Consider the following 23,611-nt stretch of genomic DNA (forward strand, 5'->3'; position numbering starts at 1 on the left):
GGCTGTAAATATACGAAAATGAAGGAGGAGATCAAATCACTGAGAAGAAGAAGAAGTATTAAAATGTGATTCTCTTGCTATTTGATTAGATTCTTCTCCTCTGAGGGTATATCTTCTTTGACCACATATGTTTTGTAAACACAATATCACACTGATGAATATATTTTTATTATCATTGCTATCATTATCATTGATAAAATTGGTTCTTCTTATTTTATTGAGAGTATTCCACTGTGCTCCTGCCTCCTCAATAGTATTTGAAAATTATCAGCAGCAATGCTAGCTGCTACAAAAATGTCGATTTAAGTGGTAAAAGTGATATTATAGAGTTCAAAGTATTTTCAATGAAAACCAGACGATTTCAAATAATGAGTTAAAATAGATACCGCAGTCAAGCTTTTAATCTTAATCTCTTAGCTAGTCCATCTGTATTGTATTGTCTTTTCAATTTCTAACAAGTAACTGCATGCTGTACACCAATGAATACATACATATAACTTCCCATTATAAGATCAGCCACGAGCACCCCGTAGCGGAGGCTTTCTACTTGGTCGGAAAATAGTTTTTCTTTTTTAGTTATAATCTCTGTACAATGTATAGCTAATTCACGAGATTAATGTGACTGAAAAATACAAATAAAACAAAAGAAAACGCTCAAAAGTTATTCAATTAAATTTTCAAACATAATTCGCGATTACAAGTTGTCCAATGCAAGCCGACTAGAATAGATCGGTTCAAAAGCACTTGTCTGTGAAGACAAACTCAGAGGAGTAACTTGTGTATGGTTACTGGTGCACGTGCTGGTACATGGATGAGGACTTCCCGAAACATATGCTGGGTACGTTTGGAGCGGCGCGTATGAACGGTGAAACTGAGCATGTGCGTGAGCGTGCACGTGAAGGTCTTGAAAGTAAGCTGCAGACACCGATGGCTGTGGCGTTGGAATGACTGGGGCTTGTGGAATAAGGTAAGGAAAGTGAGATCGTAGTTCATCATAGCTGAACATCATGGACCGTCCTGGTCCTTTCATTTTCATCATTCCGTCTTGATCCAGACCCCTGGAAAAGGCATAAATGGAGAGTTAACTTTAATTTAACTTATTTTTATCAGCACCCATATCATTACACTTTAACACTTTTTATTCATCAGTAGCATGGTGGTGTTGTCATATAAGCGACTTCAAAGATTATCCAAAGCTATAATCTAATCAAGAATGTTCTTCGATCCTCATATTTTATCAGGCCAAAGAGGCAAATAGTATAAAAAAACAACAACAACAATAAATAAAACACTAATATTATCATACAATACAGAAATTATACAAATATATATTCTATTCCATATTATATTCATATTATATTCTGCGACTCAAAGAAATATATACGAAGCAAAGGGGCTGACAATGAAAAGTCAGTTATAACATGTTTCGCTTGAAATGACAACAAATGAGGACGCGGAACCATAAGTGGCACCAGAGGAACTACAAAAGTCGCCTTAACATCGGCATAAAGCATGAGAAATTTTGAGATTTAGGTCATATTTTCACGTAATAGCATAGAGGGCGACTATGAATAGTCACGTTTCATGCATTTTTTCTACAACGACGACATGATGTGTATACAATACCGAATGTGATACGTACAGTGCAGCATTGTGTTGAAAATTAGAATAAATTGCGGAAATTTCAGGCAGTAAGAAGTGTAATTCTACCGTATGCTTTTGGAAGAGCGACAAAAAACTTCTGTATTGATGTCAATAGGTATCGAATCTCGTGCTCTGATGATGGCTAAAGCCATTAGCTAATATTGTCGGTTGGTTTTTCAACGCGCAGGTGCACAAATACGCGCGAGGCTTTAAAATGAAAAGTAAACAGCGCTAAAACTTCCTATCCATTTGGACCGGGTAAATGATTGAAGCATGAGTATCAAAACTGTTGATTCAGTGATACGATTTCTGCCCGCACACAAACACTGGTGAAGTTTACGCAGCAGCACTGGCCATCGATATGAAATCTGATCTCTTTTTACAGGGAAAAACAAGGAACGAAATATTCATAACTTAATATGTATATGTATATTTTCAATGGACAATGTATTGGGCAAAATGTAGTTCTAAGCTTTTCATTTCTTCAGAAATGAACATTTATGATAATTAAGGTAAAAATCGACTTCACATTGAAGAATGGGGTATTCATTAAGCTTTTCAGATAAAATCAATCCAACAATCAGATGTTAATGTCTTCGTTTTATAAGTGTTTAACATCCATTTCTTTCTCGTAGTAATTACTTCGCCTTTTTTAGCTCCTTTTGTTTTCTCGTAGTGTGAAGAAGGAGAAACATTTTTATGGCGGTAATCAATTCGAGGAAATCTTAATAGTGTATTCATTGAATATTCTAGACATCACTGGAATTGCCATTCAATACAAGACTTTATGCAGATTCGATACATTGTACAATGCACCGCTAGTTCTCATGTCAGAAGTGTCTAAAAACACACGTTCTCCTTTTGAAACTGAATGATTTCAACGTAAAGAGCGTGCAATAGGAGACGCAGATGCCGAATGCCCTTTTTGCAAATACTCTGTTTTGTAATTAGCGGCTTGTGATTCAGTTCTTTGTCGGTCAATGTTTCGGGGATAATCGGAACCTATTAACATCTAATCGGCTGGAATAGGGTGTTAATAGGCGCTTAAAGGCTTAAGCAATGACTCCCTCCTTAAACAACTTTGCAGAAATTACCATAAGAGTAAAGGATGGTTATCACTGGAGAAAAATAATGAAAAACTGATACAGGAATATCGCAAATTTGACCATAACACAAATGTATCATTATTAAAGAAGAATTTCAAAAAGCATTATCAATATTTCCGTTTAATCTTAGAATGAAATCGCACTTCTATCTTCGCACTAAAATGCTACCTTTAGAGGAAATGAAGGTATTTTACTTGTATTTAGTTTTTCTCGCACAGATCTCATCAAAAACGTGATAATCAAAGGTAAAGATAGTTTCAAATATTTCTGAACGATTGAAACACTTATAGATAATCGAAACAAGGTTATTTCTAATCTCAGTTGATTTTAGCTAGTATCTGTAACGGAAACTCAGTAATTTTCTTTTAAGGAGCTATTAATGAGCAACCAGAAACATGAGCTAGAATAAAGAGTTAAAAAAAACTCTTAAAATGTAAAGGTAACCAGTAAGATAAATCTTTGGTCTAGTTCACAGCCATGCAAATGAAACACAAAAGCGAAATCGTGACCTCTCATGATCATACATTTTCAAATAAACATGTAAAAGAAAATAAACTGGTCTAAACGAGTGAGGGACTAACCTACCCTTTTCTCATTTCTGCAGCGCGCACTCGTTGCCTCTTGTTCTTAAACCAGTTACTGACTTGTGTTACAGTGAGATCAGTCATCTTCGCTAGCTCATACTTCTCACGAGGAGTGGGATATGGATTGTCGGTGTACGCCTTGTTCAGAATGTTCCTCGATTTCTCCTTGAAGCAGTAAGTGGTCTCCTCGCCGTCCCAAATCGTCCGAGGGAGAGGGTACTTTCTTCGCACACGATATTTCCCTACAGCTCCCAAAGGCCTGCCACGTTGCCTTTCCGCTTCGATGTAGTGTGCTGTCCTCCAGAGACATTGTAGTCGTTCATGGTTCTCTTTGGAGAACTTGTTGCTCTCGAGTATTGCGTACAATTCCTTGAAGTTGTTCTGATAGAAGTGAACAACAGCTTTCGAGACAAGAATTGTCTCGGTAGTTTTCTCGTCGCTTTCTATATCTGCGGGTAAGGACCATAGAAATCGCGAAAGGCGATCTATCTCTCCGTTATTCTGGAGAAACTGGCAAACTGAAGCAACTTGACCTGAAGAGAATGGACAAGGAAGCATATCAGCAAAGTAAGGAGCTGTGTGTTTTACGCCTCGGTCGTTCAACGTGTTTCCTTCAAGGGTCGCCGTGAATGAATGTATACGGTGTTGCACAGTCGTATTATATAGAGGTCTCAACTCGTGATCAAGGAACGATTTTGTTTCGGCACAGGTTCGAGGCTTTGTTGACTTATCTAAACATTCCCGCTTTTTAAATGGTATTGTCCAAGCCATAAGTTTAACAAAACCCCTTTTAGTGGACATGTCAGCCTTGCATCAAGTGTCCAGTTCCTCAATTAGTTTGTCATCAGCATGAAATAGATTCAGGCAAACTTGTTTGTTTTAGCATCTAGGATGGTCTATTTCATTTGAAGTATCTGTGGCCTGAATAAACAGCGTTTTAAGCGCTCAATTGTGGCTAGATATTGAAACCAAATTGCCGACCTTCCAAATTTTCTTCTCCGAATGTATACAAAGGGAAAGCTTTGGATAATGAACAAAACTTGAAATTTTAATCAATGTATTTCCTTTTCTGCATAGTTTGTATACACATTCTCAATTAACTTTGCCATTGTTCCCTAGTTTGAAACTTCGATTAGTACAAAGAACGGCGTTTTCCGATCAAAAGCAAATCATTTTTTCATTCAATGTATGTTGTTCAATTCAGGGGTGTGAAATAAATCAAAAGAATTACCCCCGCGTCGTCACATTGGTCAGCCTATTTGACTTGACACAGAATTCTTCAACAAGGAAAGCAGTTGACACGTTTTTCAGGGGAACTCTAAACTTCTTCCTCAAACATGCGGCATGATCTTTAGCGCCTTAAAATATGAAAATTGTAGAAGGGAGTTAAGCCCGTGAGATCTTTGACACAAATTCTTCAATAACTACGGGAAGCTAACTTTCTTACAATAACAACTCTAAGCAATCTTACTCCACGTAATAAGGAAATAACCCAATTAAAAGTGACAATCATCTTTGGTTTTCTTAAAACCGAACAAGCGAACCGATTCATACAAGTTAAACAAGTCGCCAGTACGAAAACATCTAAGGTTTTAGCGTTATTTTTGTTGAGGGGTCTGTTTTGATTTTTTCATACAGCTGTATTTGCTTAAAATTCGATGAATTAATGCTTGAAAACTGCCGTGCACAATGACAGGTCGAGCCAAAACAACGTGCCATTTGCCTTCTTCAGTGGACTGTACATCTGCTCCCTAAGTCAACAAAAAAGACAATAGTTCCCAGCACTTGAAAAGGTTCCCGGAGCAACCTAACACAAACCCTTTTGATGTATAATATCAAATTATTAACATCTTGGATTGGATAAATTTGCTCAAATTTTTGTGATCACTTTCTCTGCTGATTAATAACAAGAATGAACGAATTTTCCACCAGCGCAAAAAGTTCGATTACAGAAATAGTATAATATGTGGCGTATAATATTATGGTCGTCTGCACGTTGTTCGCATCAGACAAGTGTATCATTAAAATGTCTCAATTTGCAAATTAGCCTGCCAAGAGGTGGCTCATTGTTATGTTGTGGCGACAATAAACTGTTTTGTTAATCAGAAGTAATTATTTAAAAAAATATATACAATTATTGGACTGCTCGTACTTTGTGTGAAACTATAAGACAATGAAAAGAATTAGAATGAAGAATTCTGTATTCTACCAGCCTTTTTTGGAACATTTTAAGTAATTGTTCAGAGGAACCTATTACAAGTAAGACTTCATTCCTTTTTTTATTAGAAAAAAAATCCGCCGTCTTTAAAAGTGGTAAAAGCGGGCATTCCAATTTCTTCTAGCTTGTTAACTCGATGTGAAATTAACTAATACGACGATTGCCTTTATTTTGTATGAAGGGAGAATATTCATTTTCCTTCTTTTTTAAAAGTGGATGAAACAGGCATTATAGATGCATTTCATTACGAAAAAAGGAGATCAAACTACGAGGACATCGACTAACAGAAGAATTACCAATTACTTATGAATTCCACGTTCAAAGAAAAAAGTTGAGTAATAAAATCCAAGACACAGAGAACATCACTGAAATTCTAAATGTCCCCTAAAGTGCTTCTCCATGCTATGGCTAATATTTTCCTCAAAAAAAAGCAGCTAAATGTCCCCCAAAAATGCTTCTGCATGCTATGGCTAACATTGGTGATCATTATATTGGGTCAAAAAGCACACGATATCCTCACAACTAATTAAAAAGATATCTCACAGTTGCTAGCCTTGTGGCTGTTGTAATCTGGAAGTCATGGTATCATAGAAGTCCTTCAGGTACCAGATACTGGCATGGAATTTCATTGCCTTAAAACGTATCACTTTTTCATGACGGCACTCGAGAAAATTAAAATTTATGTGTAAATATTAATCAAAAATGACACAATTCGTGTTTCTCTTTTCGGTCTCGAAGCAAATTTCTGGCATGAGTTTGAAGAGATCCTTGCAATTATTATCTCAGCAAAAGAAACCAAAAGAAGGGGAAATTGCGAAAGGAAAGTAAACTTCCCAACATGTTTTCAATGAAAACCGTTGCCTTTGGTTTGAATAGTATCCAAAAATAAGAATGAAGTTTTTTAAATTTAGAACTGAAAAATGGAACGAAACATTTTTCTATTTTTCCCAATCGCCTGGAAACACAACCATTCTTTTCAAGACATACTCTAAGTCATGGCCCCCAAAGATAAAGAACCGCGTTTAATGTAAAAAAGAGTAAAATGATGAGATAATATAAAAAGATTTCAAAAATTGACCAATTAAATGCTCTATAAAAGAAAATGAAGAACTGTAAAATCATGAAAAATCCAAGTTTTTAGCGTCTACGATAAAGTGAAAAAAACCTTCATTTTATGCAGATAGTGCTGGCCTTCCTTTTTTCTGTAGATCCTGTCCATATCTATCTATACTCATGTAAAAGTTCTATCTTCACAGAGCTTTAGCCTTTCATTACCTTTCCTTTTTTATCTCGTTCAATATTGATTTAAAGGGCCACGGTTTCGTTTTCAAAAAATCACTGGAAAAATACTAACGTGAAATTATTATTTTCAGGACGATAAGAAATAGCACTGATGCAAATGAACAACAACATTTAGAACATTAACAGTTTTGAAACTTACGCATATTCTAAAAGGCCGTGAAGATCACTATTCTACACGACAGACAGGGAATACAAAATCACAACACATTCTCCGGAACTGAAGTTGTTATCTCGATATCACAAATGATATTTCACCGAGCTTGATACATTTTTTAACCTAATTTTATAGTATCATTATTTGCTGAAAACAGGACGTCACCCTGACTATAGTGTGTAAATTTGTGTTCAAAACGAGCTGCCAGTATAACGTTGCAAAAGAGAAAAGGAAGTAGGAGAGGATTTATTGGATTATGGTGAAGCAGAATGGTTGTTTACGAAACGCAGTTTAGCGAAGACATGTCTCACTCCATTTTCTATGCTTTGAGCACCTCAAAGAGAACAATATTTAAAAAAATCTTTCCGTGTTTATCACTTCAGTAAACTACAGTTCGAAAAAAACCAGTTTACATACATTTGTGCTTTCAATTACATAGGCCAATTCCTGTAACAAATTCGTGCGCGAGTTTAGGATCTTATACCTATTATTTTTCCACGTATCAAGCAGCAATTTCAATCTTAAACTTTTTACAATTATTATATCGTTTAGTGATGCGTTACCCCTTTCTCACGACAACTTTGATCAGAATGAAAACTAGCAATCAAAACTAAATTAGAACCAGTTGCTATTGTATCTACTGCGCAAAAATATTTAGTGAGAAAGTCGTTGTGAGGATCATCGATCAAACAATCGAATAGTGAATAAAATCTACTTTGTAGTCAGGGGATTGCTTTCCAACCTACAAAAAGGAAATAAATGGTATTCTTCTTGCTATACGTATTAATTCATGGTGCAGCAAGTTTCTGATACCTCCCAAATGTCCGATCTATTAGTTAATCAATCATTATTCCAGTAACTCTAGCACGTCGTGAAGGTATAGGCCCTAAAAACTAAAAGTGCTTCAAAAATTTTAAGGACGTAGAGAATACCGTTGTCTAATAAGCAGAGCGACTAATATCAGTAAAGTGTTCTAAATTTTTTCCCAATACCCAACGAAAAAAGAGACTTCATGTTTTTAATTGTTTCAGTTGAGGTGTTTGCATCAATCTTCTTTGCTGTGTCTACTGTTTCTGTCGATAGCCAGATGTTTTTGATCCTCATCTGCGGCTTAGTGCAATACTGAGGGAAGATGTATGAGCTCTTAAAAATGAACAGAAGAGAGGTAGAAGGCACAACCATTCTTTCTTGACTATGCATTACTAATCATAAATCCAGGGCCTAAAGCTTACTAATATGAAAATGTTACATTAAAAATATTATCAAATTTGCAATGAACTTAAAAAATTAATTTTGATAAAGACGACGGTGAATAAATATAACATTTTAAAAGCTCTGTTCTATTGAGCACATTTAACACATGCCTTATGGTACGTACGCAATTAATCATCACTGTTTTGTTCAAGACAACAAAAAAAAAACATGTTCTCGGAGACTACGTGTATCTGTTAAAACATAAGCACCAAACAAACCAAAGCAAGGGAACTAATTAAAGTTTTGTTTAAAATCATGAATCCACTGGGATAATCCATACGCGCTAAATAAGACACGTACAATCATACAACTAGCTTTGGCGTACAAAGACATTCGGATAACAATCGCGTTATCATCGGAAAAATTATATATTTATACTTATAGAAAGTACACACAAAAATTGTTTGAGTGAATATTGCCAGCTTTGAACAGTTCACTGAGGAGAAAAAAGGAAGATGAACAGTAAACGTTCAATTAGTATGGGAAGATACGTGCTTTTTAGAACTGCTAAGGAGCTCTCTTAATCAACAATATGACCATCGAGAAGCCAAATAAAGCAACTTTTTCCAGCAATATGTCTATTATTTCCTTTCACGCTTTTGTTTCTTTTTTTTTTCGGCACAATTTAATCAACAGATGTTTTCTGGTTAACACAAAAATTCTAAACAACCCAGGCTCCATGCTAATTTTAATTTTCATCGAATTCGTGTGTTCCTCTTGGTCGTTGCAATCGTAGGGATGAGTGGAAATGTTCTGGGCCCTCGGCACTTGTAGAGTTGCCTTTCTAGATCTATTCGTTCAATAAAACTTGAGAGTATTTCAGTATTCCCAAATGAAAGGCCTTGAATCTAAGAGTGCAAATGACAAGAAAGACAGCATTGAGCTGGAGCTAGGAGCTCAACATAAAATGTTATCATGATTGGAATTCGGTTGGAGATGAATAAACTGCTATTATTTGCTTTTCTTCGTAAACATAAGCCTCCTTTTTGCTTTTTAATGACTTTTTAAATAGCTGCTGTTCAAATAACTTTATTGTGATTTGGCAATTGACATGATTATAAGCTGGTAAATCACTTCAAAATAGAAATTTACTTTTTTATATTAATTTTTCAGTAATTTCGAGCGCTTTTGCCTCTTGACGTAAGTACCATTCTCAATCAGCGCCCGTGAGCGTTTTAAACTACGAAAGATAAGCATCACAGGAAACCACTTTAAACAATTTGTGAGTTCGGCAAAAAACTGTCATTCAGAAGTGGCCAAAAATTGGATAGCGGCACCCGAAAGCTAATAATCTTCCTGGATTACTTTAAAGAGCACAATATTAAGAATGACATTTTCATCGATACATTTTTGGTTCAAACTTTCATTTTAACTTTTGGATTAAATTTTTTAAAAAGAAATAAAAGGAGTAAAATATACATGAGAAATGCAGATTTCTTAACCAACACTATAAATTTCTTGTACTCTTAATCCTAATCAAACAGTTTATTTTTAAAAGAGTTAGTCAACCTAGAAACACTTTCAAACTTTCAAGCTATGTTTGAAACAGGCCGTGAATTTATTTCTAAAACGTCGGCTACATTCGCTTGAAAGTGTCTTCAAAATACATTGACAACGCGTAAACTTTGTTTTTAAATACAAAAGAGTTGAAAAAGTGTTCCGCGTGCACTTCTACATATACTTCGTTGGCCGATAACGTATGAAATCTATTGATGGCAAAATATTCCATTTGACGAACATATTTCATGCTTAATTCACCTCCCTGACTACTTCAGGAACCTATCTCAAACTGAATTCACTTCATTTGAATTCACTTGGCTGCGTCTCATCTCCGTCTTAGCATAGAAAGATGTGGCATATGGCAGACGAAAGATCACCATTTTCAAAAATTAATTTAAAGGAATAAAGAGAAAAACTACAGAAAATAACTTTTAAATAGCTTTTAGTTGGTATTTACAAAACTCGTTTTCAGTCCCGATAAGATGGCTAGATGGACATGCATTGGGGACAGAAGACAAGAACACAGAAGAGAACACATTACAGATACACAAATAAAAACCAAAAGTGAGAATTCTTATTTTGTAGCAGTTAGAGACTTACTCCCAGATGAAAGCTCACTTAGTTGAAAAACAGATCTAACCTTATAAGAACCAAACGCAATTGCTCATTCTTCTTCAATTCTTTTTTTTGTGAATTTTACTTCGACCTCTTTCGTCCACACATAGTCATAATCAGCCCCCTCTGAAAATAAGTTGCTACATGAACATCAAATGGGAATTTACTTTCATAAAAAAAGTCAAGCTCAAGTATCGTAAATTGCAAAGTATAGCCTGCTTGTTATTTACTGGCAACGAAATATCTACATCAGAAATTCGCATATGTAATCATCGCTGATAGTGTCTAAACTAAAAGCTTGCCTTTGCATCAAACAAAATTTTTTTCATTGGAAGATAGTGTTTATAGTAAAACTTTGGGCCAAATACCTTTTCAGCACAAATCTTTAATCGGTTTTTGCACGGGGAACTTTCACACAAAACGCGGACTTCATAGTACTTATTTGCATAATTTGGGTGGAATTTTGATATCTTAAAAGAATTGAAATTTAGAAATTTTCAAAGCACTCCCGTTTCCATTTAGCCATTAAAACGGGACTTTATAATTCTCTTTCTTTATTTGCCTCCTTTGAAATCCTCAAGATGGGATTTCGAACGAACAAAAGGAATAGCTTGGGCTGTATTGAAAGGAGCAGTCAAACAGTTTCAAAGTTATTACGCTGCTATGGGTGGGTCCCCAGAACAACTAATATTTCTGCCCTCATCTTTTAATTAGTGCTATTCATTGGTGCAGCTGGCAAAATACAGCTTACCCTGGCCACTAATAAGTTGTGGAAGGTTTAGAAGCTAGTCTAAGCAACCAAAAGAAGTGAAAAAATTCGTCAACTGAGCAACGCTTCGATTCAATACGGCCTGACACACAGCTGTAGAGTCGGGCTAATGGATGGAAAATAATTCTAGAATAAAGAATTGTTATGTTCGTATCGCATCTTGCTCTATTTTAAACTTATTCCTTGTCTGCACTTAATCCTTATAAATGTGGTAGAAGGGGGTTTTCTAATACCCTCCAGCCTTTCTTGTCAATGTAAGGGTATTGTTCCCAGAGAGTTAACTTAGAATAACATTGCTTTAATTTCGCATGAAGGAAAATACAAATTTTCCGCCTTCTTTAATAGAGGTTTGAACATGCATTCAACAAGTATTTTCTCCAAAAAAAAGGAAATATAACCATGAGGATATTGAAAACGAGATGATGCTGATAACATATAAATTAAAAAAAAAAAATAAAAAAAAGCTGAGTAATCAAACCTATGCCATTTTTTTTTTCTAGTAATGAAGAACATAACTGATAATGCTGGTCGATATACTAGATTAGAAAGTGGCTAGCTTGTGGCTGTTGTGACCTGAAAACCGCGGTATCGTTCGAAATAAAAAAACTTGCATTGAATTTCATCGCCCTAAAATGTTAGGAATGGTTCCCTTACTGTACTCAAGAAAAAATTTACACGCTTTGCTCAAAAATGACTTAATTCCAGTTGCTCTCTTCAAGCTCTCGGAGCAAATTTCTGGGTTCTTACCTAAATCACTAATCAGTCCTGCAATATCGATATCAACTAGTAATGAGCAATGCTTCAATTCAATACGGCCCGACACGGTCTTGACTGTTGTTATTAGCAGAGAACGGATGATAATAGGAGGATAGTAGTCTTGAAATCAAGGAACATGGTAAAGATTTTTTTCACGCTCAAGACAAAAAAAAAATCAAAGTTCTTTATTAGGGGCTTGAGCGCTGGCCATCTTCAATTTTACGATAGGAACCTCTAAGGAACGCAAAGGGAAGCTAAGAAAGCCATACCCGAGCTTCCTTTGAGAACAGCGTGGTGCATATTTTTAGCTGAAGCAATGTCGAGGGCATCCCGAGTGGATGAAAGAGTAAGAAAGTGCAATGCAAATGATGTTGAAATGATCAACTGAGGTGATCATACGTTGCCACATAATTTCGGCAGAAAGTAAGACTATAAATATCAGAAGAAACAGTGACAAACAAAACACAGATTAATCGTTTTGGTTGTTCACTTGGCAGAAATCATCATCGAACCTTCATCAAATATCTGACTAACTGCCTAAAAAAGTGCGCCAAATTACGTAAAAATACGAAGTCCAACGAAATTCACCAAAAACATAATCATCTCCACCGTTTTGTAACAGAAACAAAAGCAAGGTTATTTTGGTGTCACCAGTGAACGCGGAATCGCGTTTGAAAATTATGTGGCATTAAAACTACATTACGCAGAATTGACAACCCATGGTGTCCTGAATGCCCAAAATAAAATTATGTAGCTTATTAACTGAAAAAGCGCCTCTGAGCTGAAGGCTTTTTGTAGTTCCATTATATTCTAGATGAGATGCAATTTTAACGTGAACTGCGAAATTTCGTACCTTTGAGGCAAGGAGGAAATTTTTAACAGACAATGTCGGCTCGTTGGATACAACTGTCGAAACGAAACTCCATCACAGAATCGCTCTGCCGAAAGGTAACGCTTGAAACGTCACCTTTAAAATCCCTCTATGGTGGCTAATTCTCATTATTAACTAAAATGGTAAAACCGAATTATCTTGTTATACCCCTTACTGACACAGAACCACACTTTCTTTAGAAGCAACCCTCTTTATTCATTTGGAGAGCAAAAGATTTGACGCTTTTTTTTCGTTGCTCCACGCTAGTTGCCATACGTTTGTATATATCCTTACAACTGGTGTTATCTTCGTCTTTCCGAGCTCAAATTTAGCTAATGGTAGCGTTCGAGCTAAGGAGAAAATTAAAAGCCGATTAGAATATTGATATTGACTAATAGAGAGCAATGTATAGTGGAGGGCGCCACAAAAAGCAGACCAGTATTACTCTCTATGAATAATAACGAGAATTTTCCCATTTATCCCAGTCACGGTACAAATTTAATTTTAATGTTAAAACTACTGAAAAATGCCACTTCAGCTGAAAAATCAAATTTAAAATGAACTGCAAACACGCTTATACTCACTCTTGAAATAGTCCTCCAATTTTGCTTAATGAAAAAGAAAAAAAGAAAAAGAAAAGAAAAGGTCACAAGTAGTCTTTCTAGACACTTTCTAAACTCAGTTTCTTAAAGTTACAGGAAATAAGCTTTCCTTTAAGGGGGAAAATTGAAAGACTGAACTGAATTAGAGTTACAGATGTGCGGGATTCAATAGCAGCTGAACGCTCAGAGAAGGAAACTGGCTTTGTGTCGGGTCCTGAAACCCAATACCCGTGAATACATATTTAAATTTGGAGTAAGTCGAGGAGGATTTGGCGTCAAACCACCACGGAAATTAAATTTTAAGAAGTAATAGCTCGGTGTTCAACATGCTTAGCCATGTGACAAACCGGGTGGCAATAAAACTAGGGAGCACTTCAGTTCAATAATCACTTATACGACGTGTTAAAACTTCACTGTAATCTTAATGATCGTGTTCTATAAGAACACTTTTCCCAATTCGTGAAGTTTGTTTTGAGGACACATTTCGAAGACTTTTAATGAGATTTGGATATAAAATTGACTACTTGAGGAAAACTATTATAGTGCGTTACCTGTCAATTGAAACGAAAAGAAGTATTTAGAACTTCACCATACGCGGAAACACGAAACTGAAAGCAATGTTCTCGCTACCGTTGAAAAAATGAAAAAATAAATAAATAAAACAAAAGAACTACAGAAGCTCTGTACAAGTTATGAAAGAGAAGAAACGCACATATCACGACGCTAAATTAAGAATTTTTTCCATTAATTTGTTTTAATCTCAAGGATCGAAAGAAATAATCGCAGATAACAAAGAACGTGACAAGCAAAAGGGAATAAAAAGGACCTTTCTCGTTTGTGGTGAAGATAACAGACATAAGGAAACAGGAATGTTTTGTCAGGTGCTCGTTTGATAGGTTATTGGTTTTTGCACATACTTACCAAGAACATGTTCACCTCGTTTGTAGGGCATTAAAAATTATACTGAGATTAAATGTCTTGAAAGTGCGCATGTTTGAAAGTTTACGAGAGAGTTTTCACTTATCTTTATTCATTTTAGGACAGTAAATAAGCTAGAGAAGGCTAAATGTGTTTTTCATTCGCAGCGTAAACGCACGCTCAAGGTGTTGTTTTGTGGGCTGCGGCAAAGCCAGACATGTGTCTAATTCACTGACAGACTAAAGCGGAAAAAATGCGGCAGGCCTCGCTTTTCTAGTTAAATTTCACGAAACTGGCAAACATTTCATTCGCTATCTTGTCTAATACGATATATTTTGGCTCGATACTTAAAAGGCTAGGAAATGAGCATTGCTTTAACATGACTAAGAAACGATGAGCCCTTAATCTTCACCTAAATTAACAAACGCAAGCTCAACATACAGACAAGGTTTTTTGAAGATAAACCTTTACAAATTGTGAGCTTCAAATTGTGCCGGTAGTTGGTAAGAGATAAATTTTGCCTCCCCAATAGCTTTAAAGCCTTCAGAAAAGTTTTAGAGGAAATCCTTGGATCTAGGGGGAAATATGGTATTTGTGTTCAAAAGAAACGTTTCTGCTGCATCGAAATAAACAGCACCTTGAGAAAGCCCAAATAGGGAGCACTGTTTTTAAATATATTTGTTTTTTATCTGAAAACTAAAAAAAAAAAACGAAAATTACAAAATGAGAATAAGTCAAAAATCTTTTTTCGTTTCCGTTGGGAACGTGATATCTTTGTAAAAAAAAATAAATGCTAAGTTGCGTCGCTGACTATTTTAACGAAGTCTCCGGGCAACTTGGATTTTCTAGAAATATATTCATCACCTTAGTGATTAAAGAAATCGAAAAGTGGCTCGTACATGCCTAACACTGTATTAAATGCTGATTTTATAATTGTTTGAACTTCAGATGATATTGGGATTATATGCATGCATGGAAATGGTACCTTGAAAGGATGACTCACCCTAGCCGAAGTTCGACTGAAGTATCATGTGACACTGTTGTGAGGAAAGGATAAAATAGCAGAAGTTACAATGAAGAGCATTCTTTCAAAAATCAAGAAATGAGTGAAATATGACAAAGAGGGGCATTTACATTGAATGCACGCATTTCAGAAGAGAATTCTGGAAACTTGTGGTGCTCCGGGATTAATTCTAATAATTTTGGCCGGAATAAATTCTTACTCCGAAGCCGTATAAAGATCAGTAATAGAGACATATCCTCTTACTTGTTTTGCTCTGCGTCCAAAATACATTACTTTTCGCATTTTTCAGCTAGGATGGTGAAAACCTCGATGAACAATCAAAAATGGAGAAGAGAACATAAAAGAAACAAACAAACAAATGACCCACTGACATAACTAGAACTAGGCCGAGGGAAATGTGTTGTTCGCTTCATCATTCTAAATTCACTCCCTCAATCTCCAGTCGAACGTGCCTTACCATTTGAAAGACGTGCCCGCTTTGCCTTAGTGTATACGTCTCTGTATAGTTACTCTTCCTATATTGGACATCTTCTAGTCAGATGTAAAAGCTACGCTTGGAGAAATTTTCCTGTACTAGTTTTGCGAAGAAGAGAAAGAGCAAAAGAGGAGTAGTCCCTTACAATGCTTTGTTTTACGCAAAATCTAGACAGTGCATACATTAATCACCATTCAAAGTGAAGATTTTCTTTTTACTTTCTTTACTGAGTTTGCATTGCTTGAACTAATATCGTCTCTACTCTTCACAAAAGTTCTAATCATCCAGGAGAACAAAAGTCATTATCTGATTGTTTGAATATCTAGCCGGAAATACTACTTAGCTTCAATAAATGAAGTCAAGATCTTATAAATATTGTCAGTTAATTCTTTAAATTATCAAGGCAGGCAAGACAAATAAAACGAAGAACACTTAAAACGAAGGATAATACAGTGGAACCCCACCAACGCGAACCATTTTTTTGTTTCCCTTAGGAGTTCGAGTTAGCGAAGTTTCACTGTCACTAAAAGTAAAAGGTGCAGACATGTCAAGAAATGTAAAAGAGAAAATAGCAAACTACTTTAAGTTCAGCAAAATGATAAAGATTCTACATTGTTTATAGCAAACACAAGATCGTCTCTGAAACCGGGAAAAAATAGCCCTAAACAAGAAAACTTTAATAATAGGAATGACGTAGATTGTTTAAATAGAAGCAGACTTTGGTTGCAAAAAATATAATTACAAACCGTTTAATTTAACTTAATTTCCAAACTTCAATCATTCGATCAAACTGTCAATACAAAATTAAATATCTTACCGCTTTTGAAATTCTAGAACTCTCAAATGACAAGACAGAGAATTGTTAAACAATATTTTCCCATTGGCGGTGATTTTAAAGAGGAACGACAGGCCGCTGTTAAATACAAAAAACAAAGAGGCAAGAAGTCAAGAAATCCACGTCGATCGACTCACTTTAAAGAGTATAACCAAATTTTCAAACAGCAAGTTCTCGCTAACTCAGTGGTCGTGCATCGAATTGCGATACGGGAAGGTCCGAGGTTTGGGTCCTCGCGGTGTGGCACATTTTCCCTGCGTTCCATGCTTGCAAAAAAAATTGTCAAACATCAATATTTATTTCACGTCCCAGCTTTAAATTTATCACGTTTCTTACTCTATTTACCACACCATTCAACACCTGCATCGCTGATGCTTCTTCTGTAGAAACTGAAATATAACTTAATCATCTAATAAATATCAATCACCAGAAGAAAAAAAATGAAAGCATAATTTGGCTTCCCACCCTTGCTCAGCAAATGGTTGAACTAACATATATAACCCATCTTTTTCAATTAATTCTCTTGAATTGGAACACAATAAGGTTTCAAGAATTTACCTCAAGTGAATGCATTTACCAAGGAATTGGAGCAGATCTCTCAACCACACAATATCAACGGTATAGAAAGGAGATTTTTCGACTACCATACTTTTCTCTGCTTTAAAAATTCACAATAAAGCGAATGTCGTAGCATATAACGTGCGTGGTTGTCGATTTTGAACGAGTCACCCTTAGTGATTTCTATGACAGGGCATATTTTGGTGCAATTATGAAAAATAAGTTGTTTTCAGGATACGGTCATAAGAGTCTTTCGTCTGGATAAGTTCCCTTCTATTTAAAGAAAAAATAATAATTCTTCCAATGCTCCTTTGTTCGACTTCAGGTTTATTGCATAGCTCACAAACAATGTTGAAACCAAACCCGTCTTCTTTGAAGGAGCAACTTCAAAATGTTTGAGTCAATTTGAGGGTCCACGAGAATCACTGAGAAATTAAATACAACTGAAAGATTGCAGTAGTAAGGGTAGGATAGCGAGGGGCAGGATAGCCAAAGTGGTTATCATCGATTACAAATAAAAAACACACAAAAAACATAACTTTTAAATAAAAATTTGAAGATTAACAAGGATACTTCGTGACTAAAATCGAAGGGTTGGAGCGAAATCATGTAAATGGCACATACAATTGACACCGAATGATTTGACTGAGGAAATTGTAATGAGAGCGATGATGATTACAATGAGACAAAAAAGTAAGAATTTACAACAACTTAAAACACCTTGAACTAAATACCCAATGGTAGGAAACCATAACTAAAGTTACCCAGTGGGAACGGGAGGCATTCTTTTGCTCGATTAACATTCACTTTAGTACTTTATTTTTTCTTTATATTTCATTTTAAATCAAACGCATTTCAAAATTTTAATCAGTTAATGTTTCAAGGAAACTTTATTTAAAACTAATCCTTAAGAGAAGACCTTAAGTATTCTGGAATATTTTTTTCTCTAGGTATTGTTCGCGAAATTGTGTACTTTCGTCATGCAGTTATTAAATTCATTCTTTCTTTTCAAGTGTGTTTGGTGTTTTAATGAAAGTTTACTTGCCGAGGAAGTACAAACAAAGACTGAAAACAAGATTAATAAAAATGCTTCGTTTGAAGTTGGGGAACAGGATATCCACCTCATTGGGTCACTAGATGCTTTGTTAAGAATTAAAATTCGAAAGAGCCTTTAAGAATAATGGCCGAATAAAACCTGTAAAATGCCCATCATGAAGTGTAAATAAGTAAGTCCTTCTCAGTTTCAACTAAAAGCAGGGAAATTCTATAGCCTTGACTGGTTGTTTAAATACAATGTTACCTCACCTGGCGAAACCACTTTAAATTGTTGGAAATTTAAGTGGGCCTTTAAGAGTATCTCCTAATTCGTCAGAGTGAAGCACTATAATATTGTGCTTAAGGAAAAAGGCGAGTGAAATGACCATTAATGACAATTTATGTCTGTTACGAAAAACAAATAAACTGCAAATTGCTGCCAGTATTTGACACCTTTTTCCTACAACAGCATGCAGAATAAGAAGTTATCAAAACTAACTCTTCTTTTTAGAGGAACAAAAGTGCCAGGACGAGCCGTGAATCTTCCATTGGCAAACTGAAGTATACCTTTGCTTCATCTCTCAAAACATTTTTGAGCGTTAAGACGACAAAGCGACAAGTAACAGAAAAAGCTTACGAACTTACAATAATCTTCTTAAGTGTCATCAGTCATTTTCAAGGTAAGAAATACAACTCATCCCATAGAAACTTGAGGGGCCCAATTTATAAAAGAGACAACGTGTCTGCTCAATTGATTTTCAAGGCTGTCTCTTTGTGGCAAGGAAACACGCGTATGTGTATAGAGTTTCCACCTTGCCGAACAAGCGAAATTTGAACACGTTTTTTTTTTATTTTTACTAGGATACAGAGATATAAAATCATCTGACTTCGAAATACTAAGCTTGATTGCGAAAAAGAGCCAAATCAACATATGTAAATTCAGAAAGTTTCCTGATATCGATGTTTCGGTTTAAAGCAACATTCTTCAACTGAAATAATCCGCCTCTTCAACGTAATTTCCTATGACCCTCTTAGATGTAACCCTTCAAAATAAAACTAGAACTTAAACGATTGGCAAAGACCTAGCTATTCAACAACAACAACAACAACAACAACAACAACAACAACAGCAACAACAAACTATGAGTTTATCTCCAGAAACATATTTAGGTGCTATGCTATGCTAAACATGGATCGCGTCTTTTTTTCAATGTGCATTTTGAGAGTTTTAACTTCAAGACACGTTTGTTGCAACCAGCTCGGGATAGTAGATTTTTCTGGTTAGATAGTTAGACGTAGGTAGGGTTGTGAATTAGCTTCCACTTCGAATCACAGAATATTTCAACACAAACACCAACTGGTGCGGTTCAAAACAACCATCATAAACACAAATCAGAGATGATTTACCAATAACAATAATGATGATCATAATAACATGGTGCAGTCGATATTTAGCGGCACCGTATTAAGCGGTCACCCTGTTTTAAGCGGTCCGCTCCCAAGGACCCGAGCTTTTACCCCCGGATTATTGTAATTTTGTAACTCTATTAAGAATAATCTTCCAAGTAAAATTTATTTCATCCACATATTCATCCCCGAAATAAATGTTCGTAGTATTTCTGTGGGATTCTTTGTAAATTAAATGGTTAACTATGCTGCAATCATTTAGTTACAACACCCCTCTTCTGTAGAACTTGTGTAGAGCTATTATAACTCCATTCCCCGGGAGTGACCGCTAACACAGGTTTGACTATATCAAACTCATAGACAACGATAGCTATATAAAGTTCAACATTACCTAATATTATCCAAAAAATTCTCAACAAACGCAACATAAAAATTCCCATTCTAGCAAAATAAATGCTAATAATTAAAAAAAAAATGTTATCAACACTTGGTTGAAGTCCTAATGAAAACGGTAAATGAAATATCATAGATCCCAACTAAGCTTAATCGTGAATTAATTCGTTCCCTTTGATGTTTTCTTTTGTGTATTTTTTTTTCAAACCAGCATTTAAGTATTACATAACCTGTACAAAGGCTAACTCCTGCACATGATCGTGCGAGTTGCCTGCAGCAAAAAAGAAATGTTTTGGTACAGTTTCGTCATACTACTATAGAGGACCTTAAAGCAGCGTAAGGTGTTTTTCACTGACTAATACTGGCACTATTTAGGGAAAAAAAAAGAGAAAGCTTTCAACAGACAGCTTTCTTACGGCGAATTCGGGAAAAAATTACAAACTGTAGAAAAAATTTTCAGTGTGAATACATTTCAATTAATGGTTCAACGCACGCTTCAATTATTTGTTGTATATTATGGTATATTGTAGAAAAAATCACTGAGATTAACACCACTTACTAAGTTGGTTTTCGAAAGAACGAGACCTTTTCTAAGCTTCGTGGCTCACCGATGTCTTTCCATCGTAAAGAGAGTTGATCTGCTAGTCACCGAGAAGTCAAATTATTTCGCTCGACCTCGGCAAATGATTCAGCTCTTGCAAAAAACCTTCGTAACATTATTCGTAGTGAATAAATAAATTCTCTATTCTCTCTTCAATGAAGTATATTCTTCTCCTAGTCTATAATAATTTTGTTCGTAAAATCTTGTTCCATTATGTTGAAAATAACTTATGATGGAAGCGAAGTTAAGTAACAATTTCTTGAGTATAAGTTTTTTGTCTCGCTTGGATGAAAAGTGAACAAAATATCGCTAAGTGAAACTTCGTACCTTCAAACATTGCGACTTAACAATTTTATCCCGCGTCCTCTTCATGTCAGATATCTCCACTGTCTATTTCTCGGAAAACGTGATCACTGCTTAAAAAAAGAAATATTTACTAGCAAATTGGATTCTATGTCTCCCTTCTGACGTTTAGTCTGGGAGAATTCCGAGAAAATAGAGAATATGCAAAAATGCAATTGGGTATCGAGGAGAGGTCTCAGGGCTTAGTTTTCAGAAGTTTAGAAATGCTCCTCATGTCTCTATATATCTAACGTTTAAAGACAAAAAAAGGTTTTATTTCAAAAGGAATACAAAAGTACAAAAGGAGAAAATGATAGGTTGCTAGAAGAAGAGCACTCAGTGCATATTGTATAAACGACCTCGTTCTTGATATAGTTAATTAATTTAATGACAATTTCAAAGGCAGAACTTTTAATGGCTGGTTTGAAGCAGCAGCAATAAAAAGCGGCTCAGTCGGTGGTACACTTGATCAATCAACAAAAGAATCTCAAAGGCGGAAATAGCTAACGCTGGTTTATAAATCACTGGAGCTATTCGATCTATATACCTGTAAATGTGCACTCAAGGCACATGGTTTTAGGTTCACCTGTATCACGGTTGTATTGGATAAAATCTGCTTATCTTTGTAGTCTACCGCCTCTAATTTAAAAACCTGCACCACCGATCAAATTATGCCAATCACTTTCATTTTTTTTTTGACTCTTTCTTTATCACACACACACAATGGAAAAAAAATGATAATAAAAAAATAAAAAATCCAGGCATTTCTTTACGCGGCTGCCAGTTTGTGCTGTAGAGACAAGACTGATTGACGCTTATAAGAGGCAAGCATAACTATTAGAACAATACTCAGATATCAACCTGTTCATTGAAAGTGTCTCGGGTTGTAGTTTTATCATTCAAAAGGCTGTAATGATTATCATTCTATTCTATGTAGTCGTTTTGTTTGCGTTTATGCTTGCGTTGACCGTTTTGACCGTTAACCATGATCTGTAATCTCTCTTTTGATTTCGGCGAGAATCGGTTGCTTCCGACTGGTTCTACAACTTAATCAGATAAAATGGAAAGCGGAAAAAAGAGAACCAAGAAATAATAGTAGGAAAAAAAACGTTAATTCGGTAAGCGCTTCAAGTTTGCGTGAGTGTTTACTGGTGTTTTGCTTTGTTTACAGAAAACCCATTGAGCACTTTATGCGCCCTTCACTTTATACTTTTGCGACTGAACCAGGAGCCCAGGATCTTGAATGCACCTTCGAAAACAAAACTGCTGTTGTACGATAAATTTCTACTTCATCAAGTTTCAACTTAGTTTCAGGCTTAGCAAACTTCATCGTAGAGACGATCCGCAGATGAACAAAAAAATTTTCCCTTGACAATTCCATAACTCCACCTGTCAGTTTTCGAACAAGGAAACTTGCGACAGCGGAAAACGTGTCGATATGAAAATAAGATCGTGATGATGACTCGTCAGAGACACTTGCCAAGAGATGTGTTAAAAAAGGATAAAGGATTAGAGGAAGCTCCACTCTGGTAAAATTTCCTTGTTGAAAAACTTCCCTTAGTTTACATATTTTGCGGAAAAAATGTCCATCACAAGTCCTCCACCCGAAGAAAATTCCCGAGCGGAAATATAATTCAAAAAGACTCCTCAACGATAAAAGAAAAACAAAACACATTAATAAAAGAAGAACAAACCATAAAAGTCTACGACTAAGGGCTCTTTAATTAAAGTGATAGCATGGAAAGCGGTGGATAACTGTGACAATTAGTTTTATTTTACTTACGCATCCCTAGAATCCTTTCTTCCATTCACTGTGTCTACTACAGCGTCGGTTCTCGCGTCAAATTAAATTATATCTAGCTGATACAACTCAACGGACCACAGGAAGAAAAAACCAATTCTCAGCAAGGCGCAAAAAAAGTGGTACAGTTGCGGAATTGTCCGTTGTACCATGCAGTGAAGGCCTTAGACTGGAAATCTTCTACTTGGTGATATCAAGGGTCTCTTGGCTGTTTGTCTTAATTTAACTTTTCATTTAAGTGCAACCTTAAGTTCGTAGCTATTTTCCCTTTCGAAATAGCAAATAGTCAGAATCAAGAGTGCGCACCTCGTTAATTTCTCAATTAAACGTAAACACAGCGAATTACTTAATGAATTTTTTTAAAATTGCGCTGATTGCCGTAACCGGGGTGATACTCTTCCTCAATCACCTACATTTCCTCGATACTTCATTTTTGGTAAGAAAGCACTAACTAACTTTGGTGAGCTAAGATGTTATATATGGGTTGATAAAGCTTGTGTGGACACCCGAATCTATTTGAATCTTTCATTGTCATTACGTAACCAGAGGCTTTGTGGATACCATACGGTTCTCTAACTGTAAAGCAAGGAAACATCGCTTCAAGAAACTACTTCCTCTTAACGGAAAAAGGCAGCATAAAAAGAAATAGAGCCTTGAGATACCTCAATAAAACACCCCACAAAATTTGTGTAAATCATCCAAAGGTATTGATTACAATATAGGTGCTAATTAAATTCGATGACTCGTTGACATCTTCCTAAAGTAAATCAAATCATGGTCGTAATTATGAATTGGTTTAAAGGTTAGAGCAAGGACTTTTTGAAAACTTCCGTTTTAACTTATCCGT

At 35.7% G+C, this 23,611-nt stretch overlaps 2 protein-coding genes across 4 annotated transcripts in view; one reads left to right on the plus strand and one right to left on the minus strand.

Moving 5' to 3' along the window:
- LOC131773778 (homeobox protein SIX6-like) lies at positions 1-23,040 on the minus strand. Of its 3 annotated transcripts, none has more exons than XM_066160848.1 (3): positions 22,747-23,040; positions 3,336-3,867; positions 1-1,058 (listed from the first exon to the last, which is right to left on the minus strand). In XM_066160848.1, exons 1-3 carry the CDS (start codon positions 22,769-22,771, stop codon positions 695-697), a joined length of 921 nt encoding a protein of 306 aa, XP_066016945.1. In that variant the 5' UTR covers positions 22,772-23,040; the 3' UTR covers positions 1-694. The 3 variants fall into 3 exon arrangements, with proteins under 3 accessions (XP_066016945.1, XP_066016946.1, XP_058945714.2); XM_066160849.1 differs by lacking the exon at positions 22,747-23,040 and adding an exon at positions 20,949-20,998; XM_059089731.2 differs by lacking the exon at positions 22,747-23,040 and having other exon boundaries at positions 3,336-4,135.
- LOC131773772 (homeobox protein six1-like) overlaps positions 18,882-23,611 on the plus strand; it is a 17,699-nt gene continuing 12,969 nt past the window's right edge. The window contains exon 1 of the mRNA XM_059089717.2: positions 18,882-18,900. The gene's annotated coding sequence lies outside the window, so the exon portion shown is untranslated. The remainder of the gene's footprint in view (positions 18,901-23,611) is intronic.

This window comes from Pocillopora verrucosa, chromosome 13, assembly GCF_036669915.1.
Source record: "Pocillopora verrucosa isolate sample1 chromosome 13, ASM3666991v2, whole genome shotgun sequence".
NCBI classification, from domain to species: domain Eukaryota; kingdom Metazoa; phylum Cnidaria; class Anthozoa; order Scleractinia; family Pocilloporidae; genus Pocillopora; species Pocillopora verrucosa.